At 36.9% G+C, this 20,487-nt stretch overlaps 3 protein-coding genes across 3 annotated transcripts; all 3 read left to right on the forward strand.

The window, feature by feature from the left end:
- The first annotated feature begins 1,456 nt into the window (after positions 1–1,456).
- LOC143344621 (uncharacterized) lies at positions 1,457–3,610 on the forward strand. The gene is made up of 4 exons (XM_076770833.1): positions 1,457–1,595; positions 2,698–2,829; positions 2,920–3,024; positions 3,186–3,610. Exons 1-4 carry the CDS (start codon positions 1,457–1,459, stop codon positions 3,608–3,610), a joined length of 801 nt encoding a protein of 266 aa, XP_076626948.1.
- A 4,635-nt stretch (positions 3,611–8,245) lies between these two features.
- LOC143344783 (uncharacterized) lies at positions 8,246–12,792 on the forward strand. Its single transcript, XM_076771184.1, has 2 exons — positions 8,246–8,555; positions 12,446–12,792. Exons 1-2 carry the CDS (start codon positions 8,246–8,248, stop codon positions 12,790–12,792), a joined length of 657 nt encoding a protein of 218 aa, XP_076627299.1.
- Positions 12,793–16,330: 3,538 nt separating this feature from the next.
- Positions 16,331–20,370, forward strand: LOC143345182 (U-scoloptoxin(01)-Er1a). The gene is made up of 3 exons (XM_076772087.1): positions 16,331–16,511; positions 16,591–16,794; positions 20,091–20,370. The coding sequence occupies exons 1-3, from the start codon at positions 16,407–16,409 to the stop codon at positions 20,310–20,312; spliced, it is 531 nt and encodes a 176-aa protein (XP_076628202.1). The 5' UTR covers positions 16,331–16,406; the 3' UTR covers positions 20,313–20,370.
- Positions 20,371–20,487: the final 117 nt, after the last annotated feature.

Genomic DNA, 20,487 nt, shown 5'->3' on the forward strand with positions numbered 1-20,487 from the left:
AGTGAATAAAACAGAATTTTTATCCCGAGTAGAAAGCTTTGATTCAAGTATAGGCTGTCATAAAAAAAGTTTCCACATTGTTTTATATACATATATATTTAATTTAAATATTATTTGAAATGTGAGTGTTTCAACTAAAAGACACCACTTAAATATCTCCTTTATTTTCAATGGTACAACAAATATATCTAGCACAATTTAAATGGTATCGAAGGAAGAATACTATAGAGACAAAATTTTTTTGTCCGATTATTTTTCCATAGTTCTTTCAAAGTAGTCGTTATTTGTCATCAGGAAAACGTATACTTTTTTTAGACACTACCTAAATATTTTCTTTATTTTCAATGGCACAACAAATGTATCTAGCACAATTTAAATGGTATCGAAGGAAGAATACTATAGAGGCAAAATTTTTTTTGTCCAGATATTTTTTCATAGTTTTTTCAAGATCGTCGTTATTTTTCATCAGGGAAACTTCTATTTCACCCTGTAGCGACTGAAAAAGTACATTTAAATATACTTCAGTCATGAGTTTCAGGTGACTTTAAGTATCAAAGTGATAAAATTGTAGGATAATATTAGGATTATATTTGAACTTACTGTTTATGTTATAAATTGTTCAAAATTATATTCAATCGCAGCTATACAGGCAACAGCAACGAACGATATGTTTATATAGATATGTTTAATGGTTAAATGGCCACCCATAGTCTCTGGACAATACACTTTCCTTAACATTTTCACATGTTTCTTGCGTTATTTGTTTTATTTCTTGCCAAATGTTAAGCTGCTCAATTATGGTTGACTAAAGATAACAATCCACACCCACGTGGACGATTGAAGCATTCGAAAGTCCAGATGTGAAACGTAATGTCGCAACATCGAAACTCGAGCCAAGAAGATGCTTATCTCTGATACAATAGGTAACGATATTACTTACACCAATCATCGATGTAATAGCGATTGTGGGACAAGAACTAAAAGATGTAATCGATGTTCGCACGAAAGTCGTATTTGCATAAGAATTTTCACTGTACGACACATCTTCGCTAATAATTTATTACTGGAACGGCGTGAACGTTTACTACTCTTGCAAAGTTTCCCTAAAACGATCCTGCGAGAGGACGCAACCGACGTGCCGTTTTATGGCACAGCGAACGGACGTTCTGTCCACTGTGAGAATGTACGATCGTTACAAGCGTCGAAGAAACCTTCTCCGGCTTCCAGGATTTTTTTTTACCGTTCAGAGTCTACGATTTCCTCTACTCTGCGAATCCTTCGACGAGGAATAGATTTTTTCACTTCGATCGGTTACATCACGATCGAACGCTCGTCTTCATTTTGTATCGCGATCTTCGAGTTGCAACAACCTCGGAATGACATTAATCGTAAGGATTTTTACCGTAACTATCTGAAATTTAGAAGACGAAGTAAGACGTCGAAACCGTTTCAGAAGATGGACTTCAACGTTCTGTGCGTCCTTGTTTACGTTTTGTGGAGGAATCTCGCAATGGCGGATGAAACGATTGACGATATAAGGCCTTACGAATTTTCCTTCAATATCGAGAATTTCCAGCACAGGTTCGAGAAGAAAGGTACGTGAAACGCGTGAAAGTTGGATGGTTAAGTTAATTCAACGATATATAAATATTTTGTAAATATTCGAATATTAGTTTTACATAGTTACATCATTAATTAAACATGCCTATGTTAATTGAAGAAAATATCTGTCTATATACTTTTTTATTATACTCCGCTGTAAGTTTCGAAGGAAATATCTGTCTATAGTATACTTTTTCGTTATCCTCCAAAATTTTCGTTACAAACTGCGTTTGAATTATGAATGTACGTGAATTGAAAGTTGCAATTAACTTCTGTGAAGACTGATCCATCCATTGGAAATGACCGACTTACGACAGTTGTCAGAAGAATATACAGGGTGTTCGGCCCCCATTGAAGAAAATTTTAATGGAAGATTCTAGAGGCCAAAATAAGACGAAAATCGAGAATATCAATTTATTGACTGAGGTTTCGTTAAAATGTTATTAAAAAATTAAATTAAAAGATTTCAAATCATTCTGAAAAAATTATTTTTGATTGCGGAGGTCAATTACAATCATTTTTGGTGAATACACATACCCCCGAAATCCTACCCAGTTTCGAGAAAAAAATTCGTTACCGAAAATATAATGTCTGATCATGAATGAATGATTCCCCTGAAATTTTACGTGTTTCAAATCATTCTGAAAAAAATATTTTTGATTGTAGGGGTCAATTACAATAACTTTTGGTGAAGAGTCATATCGCCGAAATCCTACTCATTTCCTAGAAAAAAATTCGAGAAGGTGTGAAATTTTGAAATATAAATTTTGTATTTTGTTTCCCTCGTCCAATCTCTTTGCCAAACCTGTGTACCAGTAATTTTTTAACGTTCTCCATTCGAACGAAACTGTGGAACGATAGTGAAATTAGTAAACAAACTACTGAGGGACTAGAATGTCAAAAATCTTTTCTCTCAGATGGTTCAAAATGCCAAAAACGTGACAACCAGAAAACAATATTTTATCAGACTGACAATCTCGACGAAAACTAACTTAAAATAAAATTAATATTTGTTAATAATCCGTTTCCTCGTTTATTCTCCAATGAATTTTCAGTAAATTAATGAATTGAAATAAACACATGCTCTTACTTTAGACGTTGAAGGAATCATCACTGGAGAATTCGGATTCATAACCGCCGACGGAGTGTATCACGAAACCGGATATGCAACGGACAAGAACGGTGATTTCATTATCACCAGAATGAGAAACAGGAAGATCACCAATCGTGAGTCTCCCGAACCATCGAACTTGCGATATTCGTTGCTCCGCGATCGAGGACTCGTTTGGTCGAACTAATTAATTTTGTTTCCACAAGTGAAGGATGCGCTGGAGATATTCAAAGACAGGCCAGAAACTGCGAAGAAGCTCGTTGAAGCCGTGGCGCGGGCTTGCAGCAGTTGTAAAATTCCTGTGAAGCAAGGCGGACCAGATGACGCCACGACGATTGCACCAACGACTGCTTTCAAAACAAAAAGCACGAAATCTGGTGAAGCATTATCTTAACGCTTTAAATTTGCCCCATTGAGATCCAGTCGCGACTAAGAAAGAAACTTCTTACAGTATCTTGATTTGTTTTTACAGGTGAAGCAATTACTAAGAGCAAATTGGCCCAAGAAAGGAATAGAATACCTGAAAATTCCAAGGATCTGCTCAGCGATAGAAGAGGGAAAAGCTTGATAGATGCCATGATGAACACGATCAATGGAGCAAAGAAATTTTTGAATACGACTGGAGCTGATCCGAATTTTCTTGAAAAAATGGCGAACGATCTTTATTATCGATTCAACTACACGATTACGTCTCATGGGCATCAAGAAGACGGGTACAGGGACGGGAAAAAGGACGGCAGTTATCGAGCACAAAGTGAAAATGGTGTCGACACCCGGGTGAAGTATCTGTCGAACGAATTCGGTCATCAGCCCAACGTTTCGTTCGTTCCGAGTCCCAATGGGACGACGGAGCGCCAACGTCTCAAGGGATATTCTTTTCTTTGGAATTGGTCGTGAAAAATATAATATTTTTTATACAATATTCTTTGCTCGATAAGAAATTTATGTAACAAGACAATGTGGATAAATCTTAATTTTGGTGTCCAATAAGACTTACTTAGCTTTTGTTTTCATTTTCTTAAATTTCTAATCTTAGAAACGTAATTATGAAGTAATATGGTAAAAATAATTTTTAAAGGAATCCGTACATTTATCATAAATAACAACAATTTTTTTAATTATATTAATCAGTGATACAGAATGTCCCACGCAACTAGGAAAACTATACATATATGTATATGTTACTTACGTTCTTTCTTATGGTAGAAATAATTATCAGAATTATTACAATTATCCGTTTAATTCCGTTTCTCACAGATCGTAAAGGGTTTACAGCTATTTTTTACATTACTATTATATTATTATTTATACGTATATATATAATTGCATGTATTTATCTCCTGTGTTTTTGCTCTCTAAATTGAAAAGAACTCATTAGACATATAATTATTGTATTTTGCATAACTACTGGAGCAAAAAAGTGTTACACTTTCTAATTTCTCCAGCTCATTGACGTAATATCTCGTGAGAAAATGGACTGATTAATTTGAAATTTTTCACAGACGTAAAGCAAATATTCGTCTAATATTCACTTACAAATCAACTTCATATTTATGAATATTTTTTTATTAATGAGAGAATAAAAAATGTGCAGAAGCCGTATTTTCCTTTAGAATGCAGTCATTTTTTAAATTCTTGAGATTTTTATTTATTTCGTTACGCAGACTAAGAATCTCTTTGAGTTTAATGATTTGAACGACCGTTATATAAATTATAAAAACAAATTTTTGTTACCCAGTCTGCGTGAAACTGTATGTCTTCAAGAAAATAAATCAATCATCTATACTTGAAAAAATTTGTTTCGTTAGTTAAAATATAAGTAAATATTTACGCAAAATTTGAAACTGATATAATCAATGATTTTGAGAACCAGACTGACAAACTTCTTATAGCCATTTGGGTTACGAATAAAATAATTACAAACTAGAAAAATTATGGGAGTAGTAAATTGTTCAAATATAACAACAAACTGACATTTGGAGAAACACGTAACGTGCGTGAGTCACGAAAAGACTTCTAGCTTGTTTGATTCGATAACTAAATTTTCAAAAACTAAATTTCAACTTTTAACATTAAAATTAAATAAAGAATTAATTAATATTCGACGAGTTCCTTTCTTATTAGCTACCAAACGACGCTAACGTCTATATTCGTCTGATTTAACGAAGCTCTAGGAATGTAGTTCTTCGAGGATGACACATTTTTTTGGAATTTGTCTTCCAAACGTTAATTCGTGTCAAGCAAGTGAAACTCGTTTAAATAATAAAATCTAGTTTCACCGGTCCAAATGTATATGCATTATGATTTGCAAATTAGTGTACAAGTCACGGTCGACAACAAATTTCTGAATTCGAACGATTATTCTCAACGAAATTTCGACAAGGAAGTATTAAAAATCGAGTCGAGGAATACGATAAAGTACATAATAAGTATTATTATACGTCTTTATTGTACCAAAATTGTATATATTAAGCAATTCGGTACGTTTTTTTCTTTGTTTGTTTAAGGGTACATTATCATTGTTTATCATGTGTTTGTTTTAGAGCTTAGGCTATACACTGATGTTCTTCAGAAATAGAATGTATTTTCAGAAATAGAAATTTTGTATTCTTCCCTGGTACGGTGAAAATTGTTACATTCAAAAATAATATTGGTACACTATCTTTCGTTATTAAGTATGAATTAATTAATTTAGTGTGCCCTATTAATATACGTATAACTTTCACTTAGTTGTATCTTCTTAATGCGTGAAGAGAATCACAATTAATGTATAGAAATAAAAATAAGTATAATTATATATTATTATTAACTTAACCTTAAAAACAATTTACAAAATGGTAGCAGTAAGCAAATATAAACTAAGAGCAATATGACATCAAAATCTAAAATTTTATGTCACATTTTGTATTTCGAATTGATCGAATGGAATTAAATGATTTACTTTAAACAACCGAATACTTGCTGAAAAACTTCTGTAAATTGACGTTTCCTCGCTTTGCCGATTGAGCCAGAAATGTCAATTACGATTCGTCTTGCTTAACAGGTTATTCACTTTTATTATTTACGGTGTTAAAAATTAGATAATATTAATAATTTTGTAAATACTTGGGTATTACTTGGGTATTGTGTACTTGAAATATGCTGCACTTCCTCATACTTAGACGCTTTCTTAACACTTTTTCATTGCTGTTAATGGGGTCAATCGCTCTCAGGTGGCCAACAATTATGCGCCTGGACATGCGTCGTAAACGTCGTTGGATTTCTATGAGCTGTTATGGCACTGTTAGCACATTCGTCGTACCTTTCAGTAATCGAATAAATGAACGTAAATCATCGCGCACGCGCGACAATTACAAGTGAGTTTTGCATAGAGGAAGAATGAAGTTCACGGTGAATCGCGTGGACAGCAATTTCTGAGTTGTTATGACAGTTGTTCTGTTAGGCCGGAACACGCGAGACTGCGCGCCTCTAAGAGGTGGAACGTCTTTATTATGGTAATCGAACGGAGCAGAAGTTCACGTAAGGCTAAAACGACGCTTCGTTCTCTCGATCGTCCGAGCGAAATGTGCAGTCCTCGATCGTTTCCTGCGCTCGTTCGCCATCATCATCGTTTCATCGAAAACGAGGGACAGGAGGGGAAATAAAAAAAAGGTTGTGTCCCAGGTGCGTAAAAAAAAGAAAAAATACGCGTTTATTCTTGGCCCCACAGTATTTCGAAAGTAACGATTTCACTACGATTCCGTGTGTCTTCGTTCTTTAAATAACGATAAAGATGGCCGGAATTAGGTTGTATTAGCATCCCGCTACGATTCCAAGCGGAATTTCTGTCGTCGGTCCACGTACGTGATCCACGTGCATGCCAAGTTACACGCGCACGAGCCTAAATCCATTATTTTCTTTTCTTTTCCGTAGTGCAAACAACGGGGAACGATCGCTGAACGCCGCATAAAAAATTCATTCCCACCGCGGAAAACGGATTTTCAGATCGCGTAACCATTTCCGCGGAATAGCAATTAGCGAATGCAAATGGGGTTCGGAAACGAAACTTGGCTGGCACCAAGGGAACGCACTCGCAAATTTTCACAAATAATAGAAAATTAACGGAGACGCGAACAAACAAATATTTTTATAAATATATTAATTCAAGTATTTATAGTGAAAAAGTATAGAAATGAAACTTAAACGCGACCGTGAAAAGATTGTCTAAAGTCAACACAAGATCAACTAGAAATCATTATGATGTGTTTCCCTTAATACTTTTTGGAACTGAAACAATTAATTTTCAAGTTGAAATGTTAAAGGAAGTAAATTTGAATAGAATTCATGAATTGTAGTATCAATTCAAGAATTGTGGTTCAATCAAAATCGATTCAGTAAACTCTGAGTTTACTAGGAACAAACAAACAAATAAATAGATGGACAAAAATTCTAAAAATGTGTAGGTAATTTTGTTTAGTTAAGTAGTTGAACATTCTTGTTTATAGTCTATAGTTTAATTTCAAAATATACTTTATTAATATTAATTATATTAGGAATATACTTTTTAATATTACAATATATAGAACATAATGATACAAAATTTTATATTCATAATAGAATTTTTGGATCAATTTTTTATATAACAACAAGTTTTCATAGAGCACATGTAAGTAATTATTGGAATTGTATTCTTATTAAGATGTTCATTACGCATCAATTTTACTCATTTTCATTTTGAAACATCATTATGATATTGACATTTTGTAGATATTATTTGATTCAGTCAGATTTATTTGCTTCAGTCTTAATTAAAAAAATGGAATGAAAATTCAAAACGTTCAATTAGGCATAACTCAAAAACTATCATAGATATAAAAATGTGATTTGGTACAATTCAAGCACATACTAGGTAAAATTGATTTCATCGCTCATCATTTAATTAAAACAGTTATAAACGAAGAATTTAGCTTCGGACGATTTTGAGATCGACAACTTTAGAACCACTTAATTGTTTCCAAAATTAACAAATCGTGACCCATATGTCCAGTTAAATATATGTGAATAAATTTTTCATTATGGGTATACTTTTTAAAAAATGACTTATTACCGCATTTTCGGGAAACGACACCACTGTAAACGAAGGGTAAAACGAAGGGCTAATATTCGGTCCCATTGACGGGACCGGGCCCCACGAGGTGTCCAGAATTCCTTAAGGAGAGCCAGACGCTGGCGGGTCCGTGCGACGTGTGCCCACGAAAACAGTGGCAGTGGGGGGATGCCGGTCGGTTCTCATTCGAAACAGGACCAACTTGATTGGCGGAAGTCCAGAAGGAAGGGGTTAGACTCTCATATATGTTCGACCACGCACCTTCCACAACCACTTGGTGCCCGTGACACGCGGTTCAAGGATATAAAAAGAGGAAGGTCGTAGCGTGAATTAAAGAAAAACCGAGGAAGGGTGGAGATCAGGACGCCTTGTGGTGCATTCGCGGTGGTGACAGTGTCATTTGTCGCATTTTCTCTCGAGGGATCTACGGAGATCGAACCGTAATCATGAGAACAGTGTCGGTCTTACTGCTGTTGGGGCTGGCCCTGTACGCCCAGGGTGAACCGATCGAGAGGAAACAGGACGACGAGAGTGCTCTGTACTGTGTGCTCGAGGAGAACGCGATGGAATGTCTGAGAACCAGGCTTGCCAGAGACATCGATCGGATCGAGATGCAGGTGACCGGGGAGAAGAGCGAGACGCCGATAAGCGCGGTCATCGAGCAGGCTGGCAACTTCGTGGCCGAGGTGGTCGACGATTTTCAGAATCCCGGAAGAGCCGACGGAGCCGGGGAAGAGACGGAAGCTGGCGAACAAGGTGAGAGACGAGCGATAAACAACTTGGGAAAAGCAAAGTGACACGCGCGCCACGGGAATTCGTGTTTCGATAGTGGCGCGCGAACGACGATCGAATAGATCGAGCGAGGAATTTCTAATCGATTCACCGGCACGTGGATCGCATGGCAAAGCCAGCCGCGAACCTTTCCGGGCACCGTTAAAAATCGACCTTGAACTTACCGGACACGAGACACCTCCAATTAACTGTTCGGGGCTTCCACGAAATTTCGTCAGCCTCATTTGTCCCGTTCGATCGAGCTAACGTCGCATCTAATTCGGTCTGTGCGAGGTTAGATCAATGGCGTTACAACGGTTCTCGCTTAAAGGCCGGTACGACTTGTTTTTACTATTAATTCTGGGAAATTTGTTTTACGACGCATTGTTGTTAAAACTCTCGAGTTGTTGGATTTGGCGACGAAATACGCCGTGAACACCCAATATGTACGGAAAGTGTTTAACGTTTGCTCGATGAATGACAATTAGCAGGGGAATGTTGACAGAAGACGAGAATTCTACTATCCATCGAATACGTGTCTTTAGGTCACGGGCGATCGTTTGAAATGCAATATCCGATATGTCACCGTTGTTCCTCAGTTTGCGCGCAATTTAATGAGACGGCTCGGGTAAATCTTTGCTAACGGTACCCGGGCTCGTTATCGTCGTTATCTTTTCGTGCAGGTCGCCAGAAAATTGAACAATTTGGCAGTCGTATTATGCAGGATACGGCGTTTCGTTCAAGATACGTCGTTGGAAGCACCGAAAGCGGTGCTCCTCTTCTTCGACGAGGTATCGCGATGAAAATCGTGACTCATTTTTAAGAAAGCCGCGCCAACCGAAAGAAATTTCGTGGGCCACGCGGATTGCAGGTTTCTGGGTCAAGCGACCGGGACATCCAAAAAGTTGATTTAATTGCTCGACCGAGCCAAGTGTTGGTCCTTTTCGATACAGAATTCGTTAAAGTTCTTCCCTTTGCTTCCATTAGAGTCGATGCTTTTGATTTTCTCTCGAGCAGCGCTATAGGGGTTTGAGTATCTCCCCCACCCCAATTGTCCAAATAAAATTCACTAGTTTCAAACGATTTCTTTATTGTTCGACGAACATTGTATAATAATCAAAACTTTTTTTGCTTGGTTTTATTATTTTTGGAGATGGGGTTTTCGAGTCTCAAAAATTTTTAATCTTTGAGAGATCTTTTTGAAATCATTGAAGGTTCAAATAGGAGAGGTTTTGAAGGATGTTCTATTTTCAATCGAATTAACCATTAATGTAGGTGTTGGTTTTCGTAAATACTAGAGTGGTAGAGTTAAAATTGTATACTATGTAACGATAATAAAGGAAATATTTTTACAAAATTTTCAATTCCATTATAAGTATTTACTTTATGGGGTTGTAACTTCTTTCTATTTTTATGTATATTTATTCCACGAATTGTGACCGTCTCTTCATTTTCCAATTTGTGTGTCTTCCTCGCCAAATTTCACTTGCTTCTTCAGAACAATATAAAATAAGTATAAATAACAAATAATCTCATGTGGATAGCAAGTATTGAGAAGACGAGTATAAAATTTTCTGCAATTCCCAAAACCACAAAAAACTATTTATTTTTTACACATACTTTATATGTATTTCAATCTATAAATTTTGATAGAAAGCAAAATGGAGTTTAATTTTGACTCGAACGTTTAAGTTAGCAAAACTTTTACCCAGCACTAAGTTTACTTTCTCATTTTTAGTCGTGGAACAAAGCCGCGAATATAAATGTAATGTAAATCGATAAACGTAACGAAAAATGGTATTTGACGAAGAAATGAATGAAAGCTCGTAAACGAGTGACGTAAACACCCTCGTTACGCGCATGATTTCGCAGACAATTTGCGGCGATACGAATCGCGGCCATCAAGTCGACCAAAGAGAGTGAGTTCGTGGTAAGCAAACGAGACGGTTGTTTTTCCGGTTTCTGTGTCGAATCACGCATTAGTGTGCGTTTGGGTCAGGGGAAGGCGTTGGGAAGCATTGGTGCCACGGGATTGAAGAGCGTCTTCGGGATTGTAACGGTGTTACGGTGTTGTCTTCTTCGACTTTACCTGTAACTCGATGTAGTACGAAATCGATTCCACAGAAATTAACACCTTTACGGACATTTTTTTCAATTAAGGTATACGATCGAACCTTACTGCGATGAAAATTTTCTTCATTCGCTTCCATTCCGTTATGAAAACCTCTCTAATTCGAAATATAAACTTTGTCTAATTCAAATTATTACCAATGTAAGTGTATTACTTTGCAAATCGAAATTCATCTCTGTAACTCAAAATTTTATCTGCATGATTTGAATTTTTCTCTATTTAACTTCATGTAGTCAAAACTTCGATAAGGCGAAACTTCTATAATTCGAAGATTTTTTTCATTCAAGGTTCGACTGTATGTATATTCATATAGTTACATTAATCAAATTCAACGTAAATTGCTATGAAACAATATCTATGAGTTGTGCAAGTTTAAGGAATATGAAACTCAACAAATCGATGAATTCCACACATCTAGTGTTAAAAAGAATTACATTATAGGCTCAAGGGGTTACATCGTTTTAGGGGCATCTAAAGATAAAATCGAAAAATCGTAAAGAAAGGAAAATCTTCTATACAGGGTGTACGGCCACCCCTGGGAAAAATTTTAATGGGGGATTCTAGAGGCCAAAATAAGACGAAAATCAAGAATATCAATTTGTTGATGGAGGCTTCGTTAAAAAGTTATTAACAATTAAATTCAAAAATTTCAAATCGTCCTAAAAAAAATATTTTCGGTGCCGGGGGTCAATTACAATCATTTTTGGTGAATACATATACCCCCGAAATCCTACCCACTTTCTAGAAAAAATTCGAAAAGGTGTGAAATTTTTCGTCGAAATTAAAAAATTTCAAATCGTTCTAAAAAAATTATTTTTTATTGCAGGGATCAATTATAATCATTTTTGGTCAATAGACATACCCTCGAAATCCTGACCATTTTCGAGAAAAAAATTCCTTACCGAAAATATAATTTCAGGCCAGAAATGCTTCCCGTAAATTTCATGCAAATCTTTAAAACGCCATAACTTCTGAATGGATTGGACGATTTTAATGTTCAAAAAGCCAAACGCCGCGTATTTTAGTGCAGAATATGTAGCAATTATAAAAATATTCGAAAAGTTGTTCCTTGGCCCCGTAATGTTAGAAAAACCCCATAAAAATGGTCCAATTTTCAAACAGCCATAACTCCTACAATAGTGAATATATTTCAATGAAACTTTTTTCTGAAGTAGAGCCCATAGGTACCTACAAAAAAGTATTAGACAACTTTCCTGTAGGGCGTCAAACAAAATTACTAAAAATGAAAAATGAATTTTTAAGAAAAATCGACAAAGGGGGTTAGGTGCCTAAATTTTTCGACGAAAAAAAAAATTTTTAATTAATTCTGAAAAAATTATTTTCAGTTGCGGGGGTCAATTATAATCATTTTTGGTGAATACACATACCTTTGAAATCCTACGCACTTTTGAGAAAAAAATTCAGTATTGGCGGAACTTGCTACGGCTATAAAATTAGTATTGCAGAAGCTACTTAATTACATAAACAACAATCAATGCTGATGTAGCACGCATTTCTTCTTCCTCACTGAGCTTCTCGATCGTATGCACAGAATAAAGAAAACAATCGACTCATCTAAAAATAATTATATCTCCCTGAAATCTCGAAATAAAATTTCGAACTTGAACTCGAGCAGATCGTTCCCATTTAAATAGTAGTAATCCCCTGAAATAAAGAATTAGAGTATAAATGTTCGTTTTGAAATTTCATGGCCGTTAAATTTCCCGTGGCGCGTTGATTTCAGAGGAAGGACGCATGAAGAAGATCGGCAAGAAGAAGAAGAAGCAGCTGCAGAAGCTGTTGAGCCTGGTGATGGTATTCAAGGCGAAGCTCAGTCTGTTGCTTCAACTGATCTCCACCCACCTGCAAGTGAAATTGTTCGCGATCGCCGTCATCGGATTGGTCCTGAACGCGGTAAAATTCTGGTTGGATTTGAAGAAGGGCCATCCGTCGAAGGTCATCTACTACGAGCACGCTCAGCACCAGCATCACTACGATCACGATGACCACGAGCAAAACTATTGGGGACGATCCTCCGGGAACGAATCTCCTCATAACCTAGCTTACTCCAGCTACGCGCCCAAAGACTAACCCCCACGGGCGATCGAAACGAAAAGAGATCCATCTTCTCGATGACAGGAAGCAATAGCAGCGAGAAGGAACGGTCGAATCGTCGCTGCGATTATTCTCTCCGTGCTCAGGTTTCTAGTTAATTGTTGAGAAATAATTGAAGCGACATTTCCCTCGTATTTCTCGCGAATTAACAGGGCCGCGCGTTTTCGCCGCCCACGTTATTTTTATATTTATGTTTACCTATTTATTTTGTTTGTTATTTATGTTAACGACCACTGCGGTCAGCGCGTGAATTTCAGTGTTCAAAGAACACTTTGTGTACCTGCTGTCGCACGTCTTCCCGCCCCCCATACCTAAATTATGTTAATTTAATCCTTTTTTGTTTAAATAACACCTGTAAGAAACGTACAAGCAATAAATTATTTTGATAGTAAACCAAGATTCTTCGACGTTGGCCCTTCTCGAGTGAATCTCCGTCGAGAAGTCGATCGTATCCGTCTATAAATTCGTACGCGAACGTATTAAGCATTCAGCGCGACTCGTAGATCGTCGATTTATCGACGGTGAATAAAAAGCATGATCGCTACGCCGCGAAAGTTTGCCGAATCACCCTGCGACCTTCTTTCTCCGCGAACCGTGGACCAGCCCGAAGCGTTTCTTTTGTATTCCTCGTCGACGCGCGATGGAAAATGTGGCTGGAATCATCAACGAGCACCGATACTTTCGGGCTGTTCACCTTGCCGCGAATGCGATCGAACGATAAACAGTGGAGATTCTTGCGGCGATTCCCACGTCTTCCTTTTTTGCCCTCGAACTGAGGAAAATCTTGCAAAAATGATTTCATTTTTGCGGGAACATTCCGAGAATTGCTCGACAAAATATTACCATTATAAACAAAGGTAACATGTGACAAATTATTATCGAAAAATATCATCAAGAGCTCTATTTTAATAAAAGTTTACGTGTAGCTTAAGGTACTTATTTGAGTATCGCAAATAGTTGTTTGTATCTTTTATCCGCTATTAAATCAACTTCCTTTTATTGTCCTCAAACTAGGGAAAATCTTACTGAAAAATAGTTTCGTTTTTGATGGCGGACAAAAACGAAAATCGTAACGTTCAAATTATTATTTATTTTAGTTTTGCGGGAATATTTTGATACGATTGCTTGACAAAATATCACCAAGTATTATAATTAACATTATAAATAAAGATAACCCGTGACAGATTATTAACAAAAATATCAACAAAAGTGTTATTTTTATAAAGAATCAAAACTTGGTGAAGATACTTATTTAAGTATCACAAATGATCGTATAGCTGTACGATGGTATGTCTCGATTTTATCCGCCATTAAATCAATTATCTACGTTATATAAAAAATGAAATAAGAAAGAAAAGCCCGCTAAAAAAACTACCCCAAACTTTTCCCATTTCTGATTTTAACTTACACTTAATTTGAATTGAAATATCTTTAACTGTGATATTTTGTCGTGTTACTATACAAGCATCATCTCTTCGATCCTCCATTTTTACTTATTCTACATTTTATTTTCCCCTTACCCTTATTCATATCAAATTCTTAACCTATTCTTCTCGGATACCCCAATTATCCCTTTCCTTTCTACTTGTTCTCCTTCTTTCTCCCAATTTCCTCCCCGCTACCACTCCTTCATCCCTCAATAACCTAATTATCCCTCCTTCGCATCTCCACGCCAAGCGGTTCATTCTTTTCCCACCATAACTCATATTTTCCTTTTTACATAACTTCACAATACCTATTACCCCTTTTTTTGTTCTCACATCTCTTGGCTATTATCTTCACGATGTTTAAATTAATTCGTGACAGTGATTTTGTAAGCTACCAATAACTATTGAAACAGCATTTTGCATCAATATTTTTGTAACTAAATCTGCTAAGAAAATAAACAAAACCATACAAGTTCAATATTAAATATATTCATCTTAATAATTAAACAAGTATGTAAATTTTTCAAATTCGAAGGTTTCAAAATAAAACAATTAATACAAAAAAAGAACCTGCATTGATTGACAACGACAATGACAGCGATAGTAATGAAACAGATGTACAAAATTCTAGAAGTACCTATAGTAAAAAAATGGCAGAAGTGCATACCACGAAGTTGTATTTTAACAAAATTTAGCTATGGATCAGTCGTTTCATGTGTAAGAACCATCATTTATGATCGCCTTAGATTTCTTCTATTTTTCTATGGTGATCACTACCATTACTATCTTAGGTATCGAAAGGACCGTTGTTCCATTAATAAATTATTATTATTCGCGGACGAGGATTCTTTTACAAAATATAACAAAATGGCAGAAGTGCATACAACGAAGTTGTATTTTAACAAAATTTAGCTATGGATCAGTCGTTTCATGTGTAAGAACCTTAATTTATAATCGCCTTAGATTTCTTTTTCTATTTTTCTTTGGTGGTCGCTATCATTACTGTCTTAAGCATCGAAAGGACTGTTGCTCCATTAATAAATTATTATTATTCGCGGACGAGGAGGAGCAACCGAGTATATCACGATCGTGATATTTCGTGATCCTCATGGTCAATGACCAGAAACGGGCAGGGTTTCGTAACCGCGGTGGGGATCCCATGAAAACTGTTAAGTATTCACATCCCGAAGAGTCGCCGGTCACCGTTGCGTCCTTAACGAAGACGAGGCCCGCGCTACCCAGTTGCCTTCGGATTTTCGACGTCTGAAACCTCTTTTCGGAGCTCCGATTGGACCGTGGCCAACGAGACCACCGTGTCACATCGAAATCATCGGAATTCGTGAGAAGAGACGCTGGAATTATCCTTCCGCGGTTCATTTATAGAATTTCATCGCAGCGCCTACGTCCACCTTTTTCTTAATCAGTTAACGAATTTCAATCTGGCATGGCGGGCTTTGGCAGAAGGAGGGTTATTTCGATTCTATCGCCATTTGCATCCGACCTTCGAAGCGAGCACGTCTTCGGGTTATTCATAGAGAGAATACGCCGCATCCGATTCCTTTCAGGAATATTCTTCCTTCGACGGAAGGACGTCTGAGTCTCGCGAAACTCTTAAGGGCATATTAATGCCTCTTTGTCTCGCCGAGTCGTCATCGATTTTCTATTATACGTAAATGTACGAACGCAACCCTTGCTTCGTTACGATCGCGAAAGAAACCGGGGTAACTGGACGTCTCCGGAATAAAATCTGGCGCGACGAACGGAAACCGAAGAACCAAATAACGGATGTCACGCGAATCAGGATGAAGGAATTCTGTCCTGGAGTGCACGGGGAGCGTATCTTTCGGCACATCAGAATCGAAGAAATTTGCATCGAGCCTTCGAGGATGATGTGGACGTCTGGATGGTCATTGGCAGACCAAACGTGATGAAATTACTAATTTCTACCTACCGAGAATCGGCCATTCATACAATATTCAAGATCCTTACGCGCAGGTCGCTATATAACACCCTTCCGCGGATCGAATCATCAGTCTCCTCAGGATCCTCGAAGACGGAGCTCGATACATCTTTAAAATCCCCCTGGAGTCCATCGCCGGAAACTGTAACCGGAATTCGGCGAAAACTATCACGAATCCCTGTAGATATTTAATTTAATTCGTCATGATTCGACAATCGTACCCGATCGTGTTGTTAGTCGGCGTATTTGCCATCGTTTGGGCTCTTCCTCAGCAATCCAAGTCCAGAAGACCCGTTCCAGAATTCAAGGTTTGTGACAGGTTCCGTAGGCTGGAGAAACTCGCGAGACAAAGGGACATTTCTGGATAACGTTCGTAAAATTTCTCAGAACAAAACCGGCGGCTTGGAACTGCCGAACAACGCGACGCTCATCCGGGAGAACATCGTGGACAATTTCTCGTGCCAGGACAGGATCTACGGATACTACGCCGACATGGAGAACGATTGCCAGGTCTTCCACGTCTGCATGCCGCAGGCTAGGGGCTCGACCAGATGGAGCTTCATTTGTCCAGCTGAAACGGTCTTCAATCAGGTAAATTTTTAATTCGATCTCCTCTCTTTCCCTATCCTTATATGTAAAATTCTTATCTTCGCTGTTGACACGACTACAACTTGTTTGCAACTAAGCTTTCTCGTTTATTTTTTTACTTAGTGTTCCTCTATCCTCTTATCTATTCTCCTAGTCTTCGTTATAGTATTATATTAAGTCGCCTCATATGTTCGTGTGGAGTTCTGTACTACAACTTAGAGCAATATTTTAAACATATAATGGAATTTTATGAACAACAGTAAACCTCTTCTTGTTCGACAATTTCCTCCTCTTCATTTGGCAAAGCCATTGTATTGTTGTCATGATATTTCTTTGGTTCGCTTTTCCTTAAAACATTGACATTTTCAAATTGTTTACCCTCTAATAAGCCTGAAGATTGTTGTATTTTATTTCTTATAAGGTTCGCCTTTATTATACAGGATGTTCAGCCACCTCTGGGGGAAATTTTAATGGGAGATTTTGGAGGGCAAAATAAGACGAAAATTAAGAATACTAATTTGCTGATTGAGGTTTCATTAAAAAGTTATTAATATTTAAAGTTCCGCCTGTAGAACGGCAATCTACTAACAGCTGCATGCGCGTGATTGTGATTCTCACTCAGCATGAGAAACTCTACGTACTGACGTATCGATAGCCTTATAGTTTTGTGAGTGAGAACCACTATCACGCGTACGCAGCTGTTCGCAGATTGCCATTCTACAGGCGGAACTTTAAACGTTAATAACTTGTTAACAAAGCCTCAATCGACAAATTGGTATTCTTGATTTTCGTCTTATTTTGCCCTCTAGAATCGCCCATTAAAATTTTTCCCAGAAGTGGCCGAACACCCTGTATATAAAGAAAAATTCATTCTTCAAGCCAATGTGGATTCCAAACTTCGATCTTTGACACAATATCTATTTGTTCCAAATTTGTATGAATTCTTGATATTAGTTTAAAATTTCAAATAACCCCTGAACTGACAAATTTTGTTTGTTTTCTATTAAATTATAAATTTTATCCTCGTCAATTTCAGAATATCGAACGACACGAACTTATGGGACGACCAAATAGTATTGAATAAAATTGGATTGTGATTACTGTGCAATCGAACCAGTGATTAATGTTGACAATTGCCAAGTAATTAGTGGTAATGGAACGATGAATAATGCAAATAATCAATGCGTATGTAATCATCGGACGCGATTAACTCATCAATTTTAATCACGAAACGATTGAATCAGTCGATTATAAAAATGCTAAAAATAGATAGTAAGCGTAGTAATCTTCCATCGAACAATTACAAATTATTTTTGATTTGTGACTAACGATTAATTGAATAATGGTTGCTCACCCAAGGTTTGCGGTTGACCTCCGCGTAACGGAAGCGTTTTATTCCATAAATGGAATCGTTCCCACTCGTTGCAGTTCCGTTTTTCTTTACAAATCTCTCCAACCACTGAAATATGATAGAGAGTACATAGTTATTTTTCAAAATTAGACACATACACATTTTCATCAATTTATCCGGAGTTTGCTACTTACATTTGATCTAAAACAATTAAAGTAAGCTTTTCGTATAATTATCGTTTGTTACACAACGGTAAAAAGAGAAACAAAGGTTTCACTCACCTTTTTCCAAAATGTTTACGATTTTTATGGTTATATTTACTTTTGAAGATAATCAGAAGTAGTTTTTGATTTATAACGACAAATAACCTTGAATTTGTTAAATACGTTACGATGAACGTGAATGTTTCAGCGTGTGTCTACTATTAATAGTAATTATTAGACTGCGGATGTTTATGCTTTTATGAAAAATTTTAATTCTCAAAAAACTATTCAATGCACTTAATATGCAGAAATATAAAAAATACCTAAAGTGAGATACAAATTTATTGATTCTATTAATAAAAACATGAATTTACATAGAGACCCGCAGTCTAGTGATTATACAGGGTGTTCGGCAACCCCTGGGAAAAATTTTAATGGGAGATTCTAGAGGCCAAAATAAGAAGAAAATCAAGAATACCAATTTGTTGATGGTAGCTTCGTTAAGAAGTTATTAACGTTTAAAGTTCCGCCAATACTGAATTTTTTTCTCGAAAGTGGGTAGGATTTCGAGGGTATGTCTATTCACCAAAAATTATTGTAATTAACCCCTGCAACCAAAAATAATTTTTCCAGAACGATCTGAATCGTTTCATTTTCGCCGAAAAATTTAGGCACCTACCCCCCCTGTCGATTTCCCTTAAAAATTCGTTTTTGATTTTTAATAATTTTGTTCGACGCCCTAGAGAAAAATTGTTCAATACTATTTTATAGGTACCCATGAGCTCTACTTCAGAAAAAAGTTTCATTGAAATATATTCAATATTGTAGGAATTATGGCTGTTTGAAAATTGGACCATTTTTATGGGGTTTTTCTCATTTTGCGGAGTCAAGGACCAACTTTTCGAATATTTTTGCGATTTGTACATATTCTCCATCAAAATACGCGTAGTTTGCTTTTTTAAACATCAAAATCGTCCAATCCGTTCAGAAGTTATGACGTTTTAAAGATTCGCATGAAAATTTGGGCAGACATTTCTGGCCAGAAATTAGATTTTCGGTAAGGAATTTTTTTCTCGAAACTGAGTAGGATTTCGGGGGTATGTCTGTTGACCAAAAATGCTTGCAATTGACCCCTGCAACTAAAAATAATTTTTTCAAGACGATTCGAATGTCTTTTTTTTCACCCAAAACTTTCAGCACTTACTCGAATTTTTTTCTCGAAAGTGGGTAGGATTTCGGAAGTATGTGTAATGACCAAAAATGATTGTAATTGACCCCCGCAACCGAAAATAATTTTTCCAGAGCGATTTGAAATTTTTGAATTTAATTGTTAATAACTTTTTAACGAAGCCTCCATCAACAAATTGGTATTCTTGATTTCCGTCTTATTTTGGCCTCTAGAATCCTCCATTAAACTTTTTCCCAGGGGTGGCCGAACATCCTCTATATATCTGAGAAATTGTACTTTTATTTAAAAATAAAGGGCATTTGACTCGAACGCGAAATCATAAAAATGTCAAAACTTTAATTTAAATGCGGTACGTGTTCCTGTTGTTTAATCTCGCTGAAATTTTGCACAAAACATTTTTTCATCAAGTGTCACAATTTGGGGGGGAGGGTGCTTCAAAAAGTAATCGAAAATCGAAAAATAAGAACCGCCCTAACGTACACACAGACCATCCACTTTGACGATAACAGCTATAACGCAAAACTTGCAATAAATTTAATATTTTTCGTTTCATCAGGCCACGTTTGTTTGCACGCTAACGGAAAATTCGATACCTTGCGAGGAGTCGGAGAGCTTTTACAATTTGAACGAGGCGATCGGCAAGGAAGTGGAAGAGGAAGAAAGCGACATGGAACACGCGACGAAGGAATCGAACGCCGTGGAGCCGATTTCGAGCAAACCGCCGATCAGGAACTCGAGGATTTTGAACAGGAACAAGTCGTCGCGAGCCTCGTCGTGATAGAAGAGTTTTATCGATACAGAGTTCGCGGAACGAAATCGACTATATCTGCTTGCCTGAAACGCGATCGAGCAAAGAAAGAAGCTCGTCTAGTATTTAAGTGTCAATTATAAAAGAGCGCGACCAGTTCTTCACGCGGCCAAAGAACGATCGCGCGGACGTAATAATCGCGTAC

The sequence above is a fragment of the Colletes latitarsis genome, chromosome 8 (genome assembly GCF_051014445.1).
Source record: "Colletes latitarsis isolate SP2378_abdomen chromosome 8, iyColLati1, whole genome shotgun sequence".
In the NCBI taxonomy this organism is placed as follows: domain Eukaryota; kingdom Metazoa; phylum Arthropoda; class Insecta; order Hymenoptera; family Colletidae; genus Colletes; species Colletes latitarsis.

What these genes read in the sequence shown, in the direction of transcription:
- LOC143344621 (XM_076770833.1), top strand. Translation starts at nt 1,457, where the DNA reads ATGGACTTCAACGTTCTGTGCGTCCTTGTTTACGTTTTGTGGAGGAAT. An exon ending in AAACAGGAAGATCACCAATC is followed by an intron (nt 2,830 to 2,919) that starts GTGAGTCTCCCG and finishes TGTTTCCACAAG; the next exon opens with TGAAGGATGCGCTGGAGATA. An exon ending in TAAAATTCCTGTGAAGCAAG is followed by an intron (nt 3,025 to 3,185) that starts GCGGACCAGATG and finishes TTGTTTTTACAG; the next exon opens with GTGAAGCAATTACTAAGAGC.
- LOC143344783 (XM_076771184.1), top strand. Translation starts at nt 8,246, where the DNA reads ATGAGAACAGTGTCGGTCTTACTGCTGTTGGGGCTGGCCCTGTACGCC. An exon ending in GACGGAAGCTGGCGAACAAG is followed by an intron (nt 8,556 to 12,445) that starts GTGAGAGACGAG and finishes CGTTGATTTCAG; the next exon opens with AGGAAGGACGCATGAAGAAG.
- LOC143345182 (XM_076772087.1), top strand. Translation starts at nt 16,407, where the DNA reads ATGATTCGACAATCGTACCCGATCGTGTTGTTAGTCGGCGTATTTGCC. An exon ending in GACCCGTTCCAGAATTCAAG is followed by an intron (nt 16,512 to 16,590) that starts GTTTGTGACAGG and finishes AAAATTTCTCAG; the next exon opens with AACAAAACCGGCGGCTTGGA. An exon ending in CTGAAACGGTCTTCAATCAG is followed by an intron (nt 16,795 to 20,090) that starts GTAAATTTTTAA and finishes TCGTTTCATCAG; the next exon opens with GCCACGTTTGTTTGCACGCT.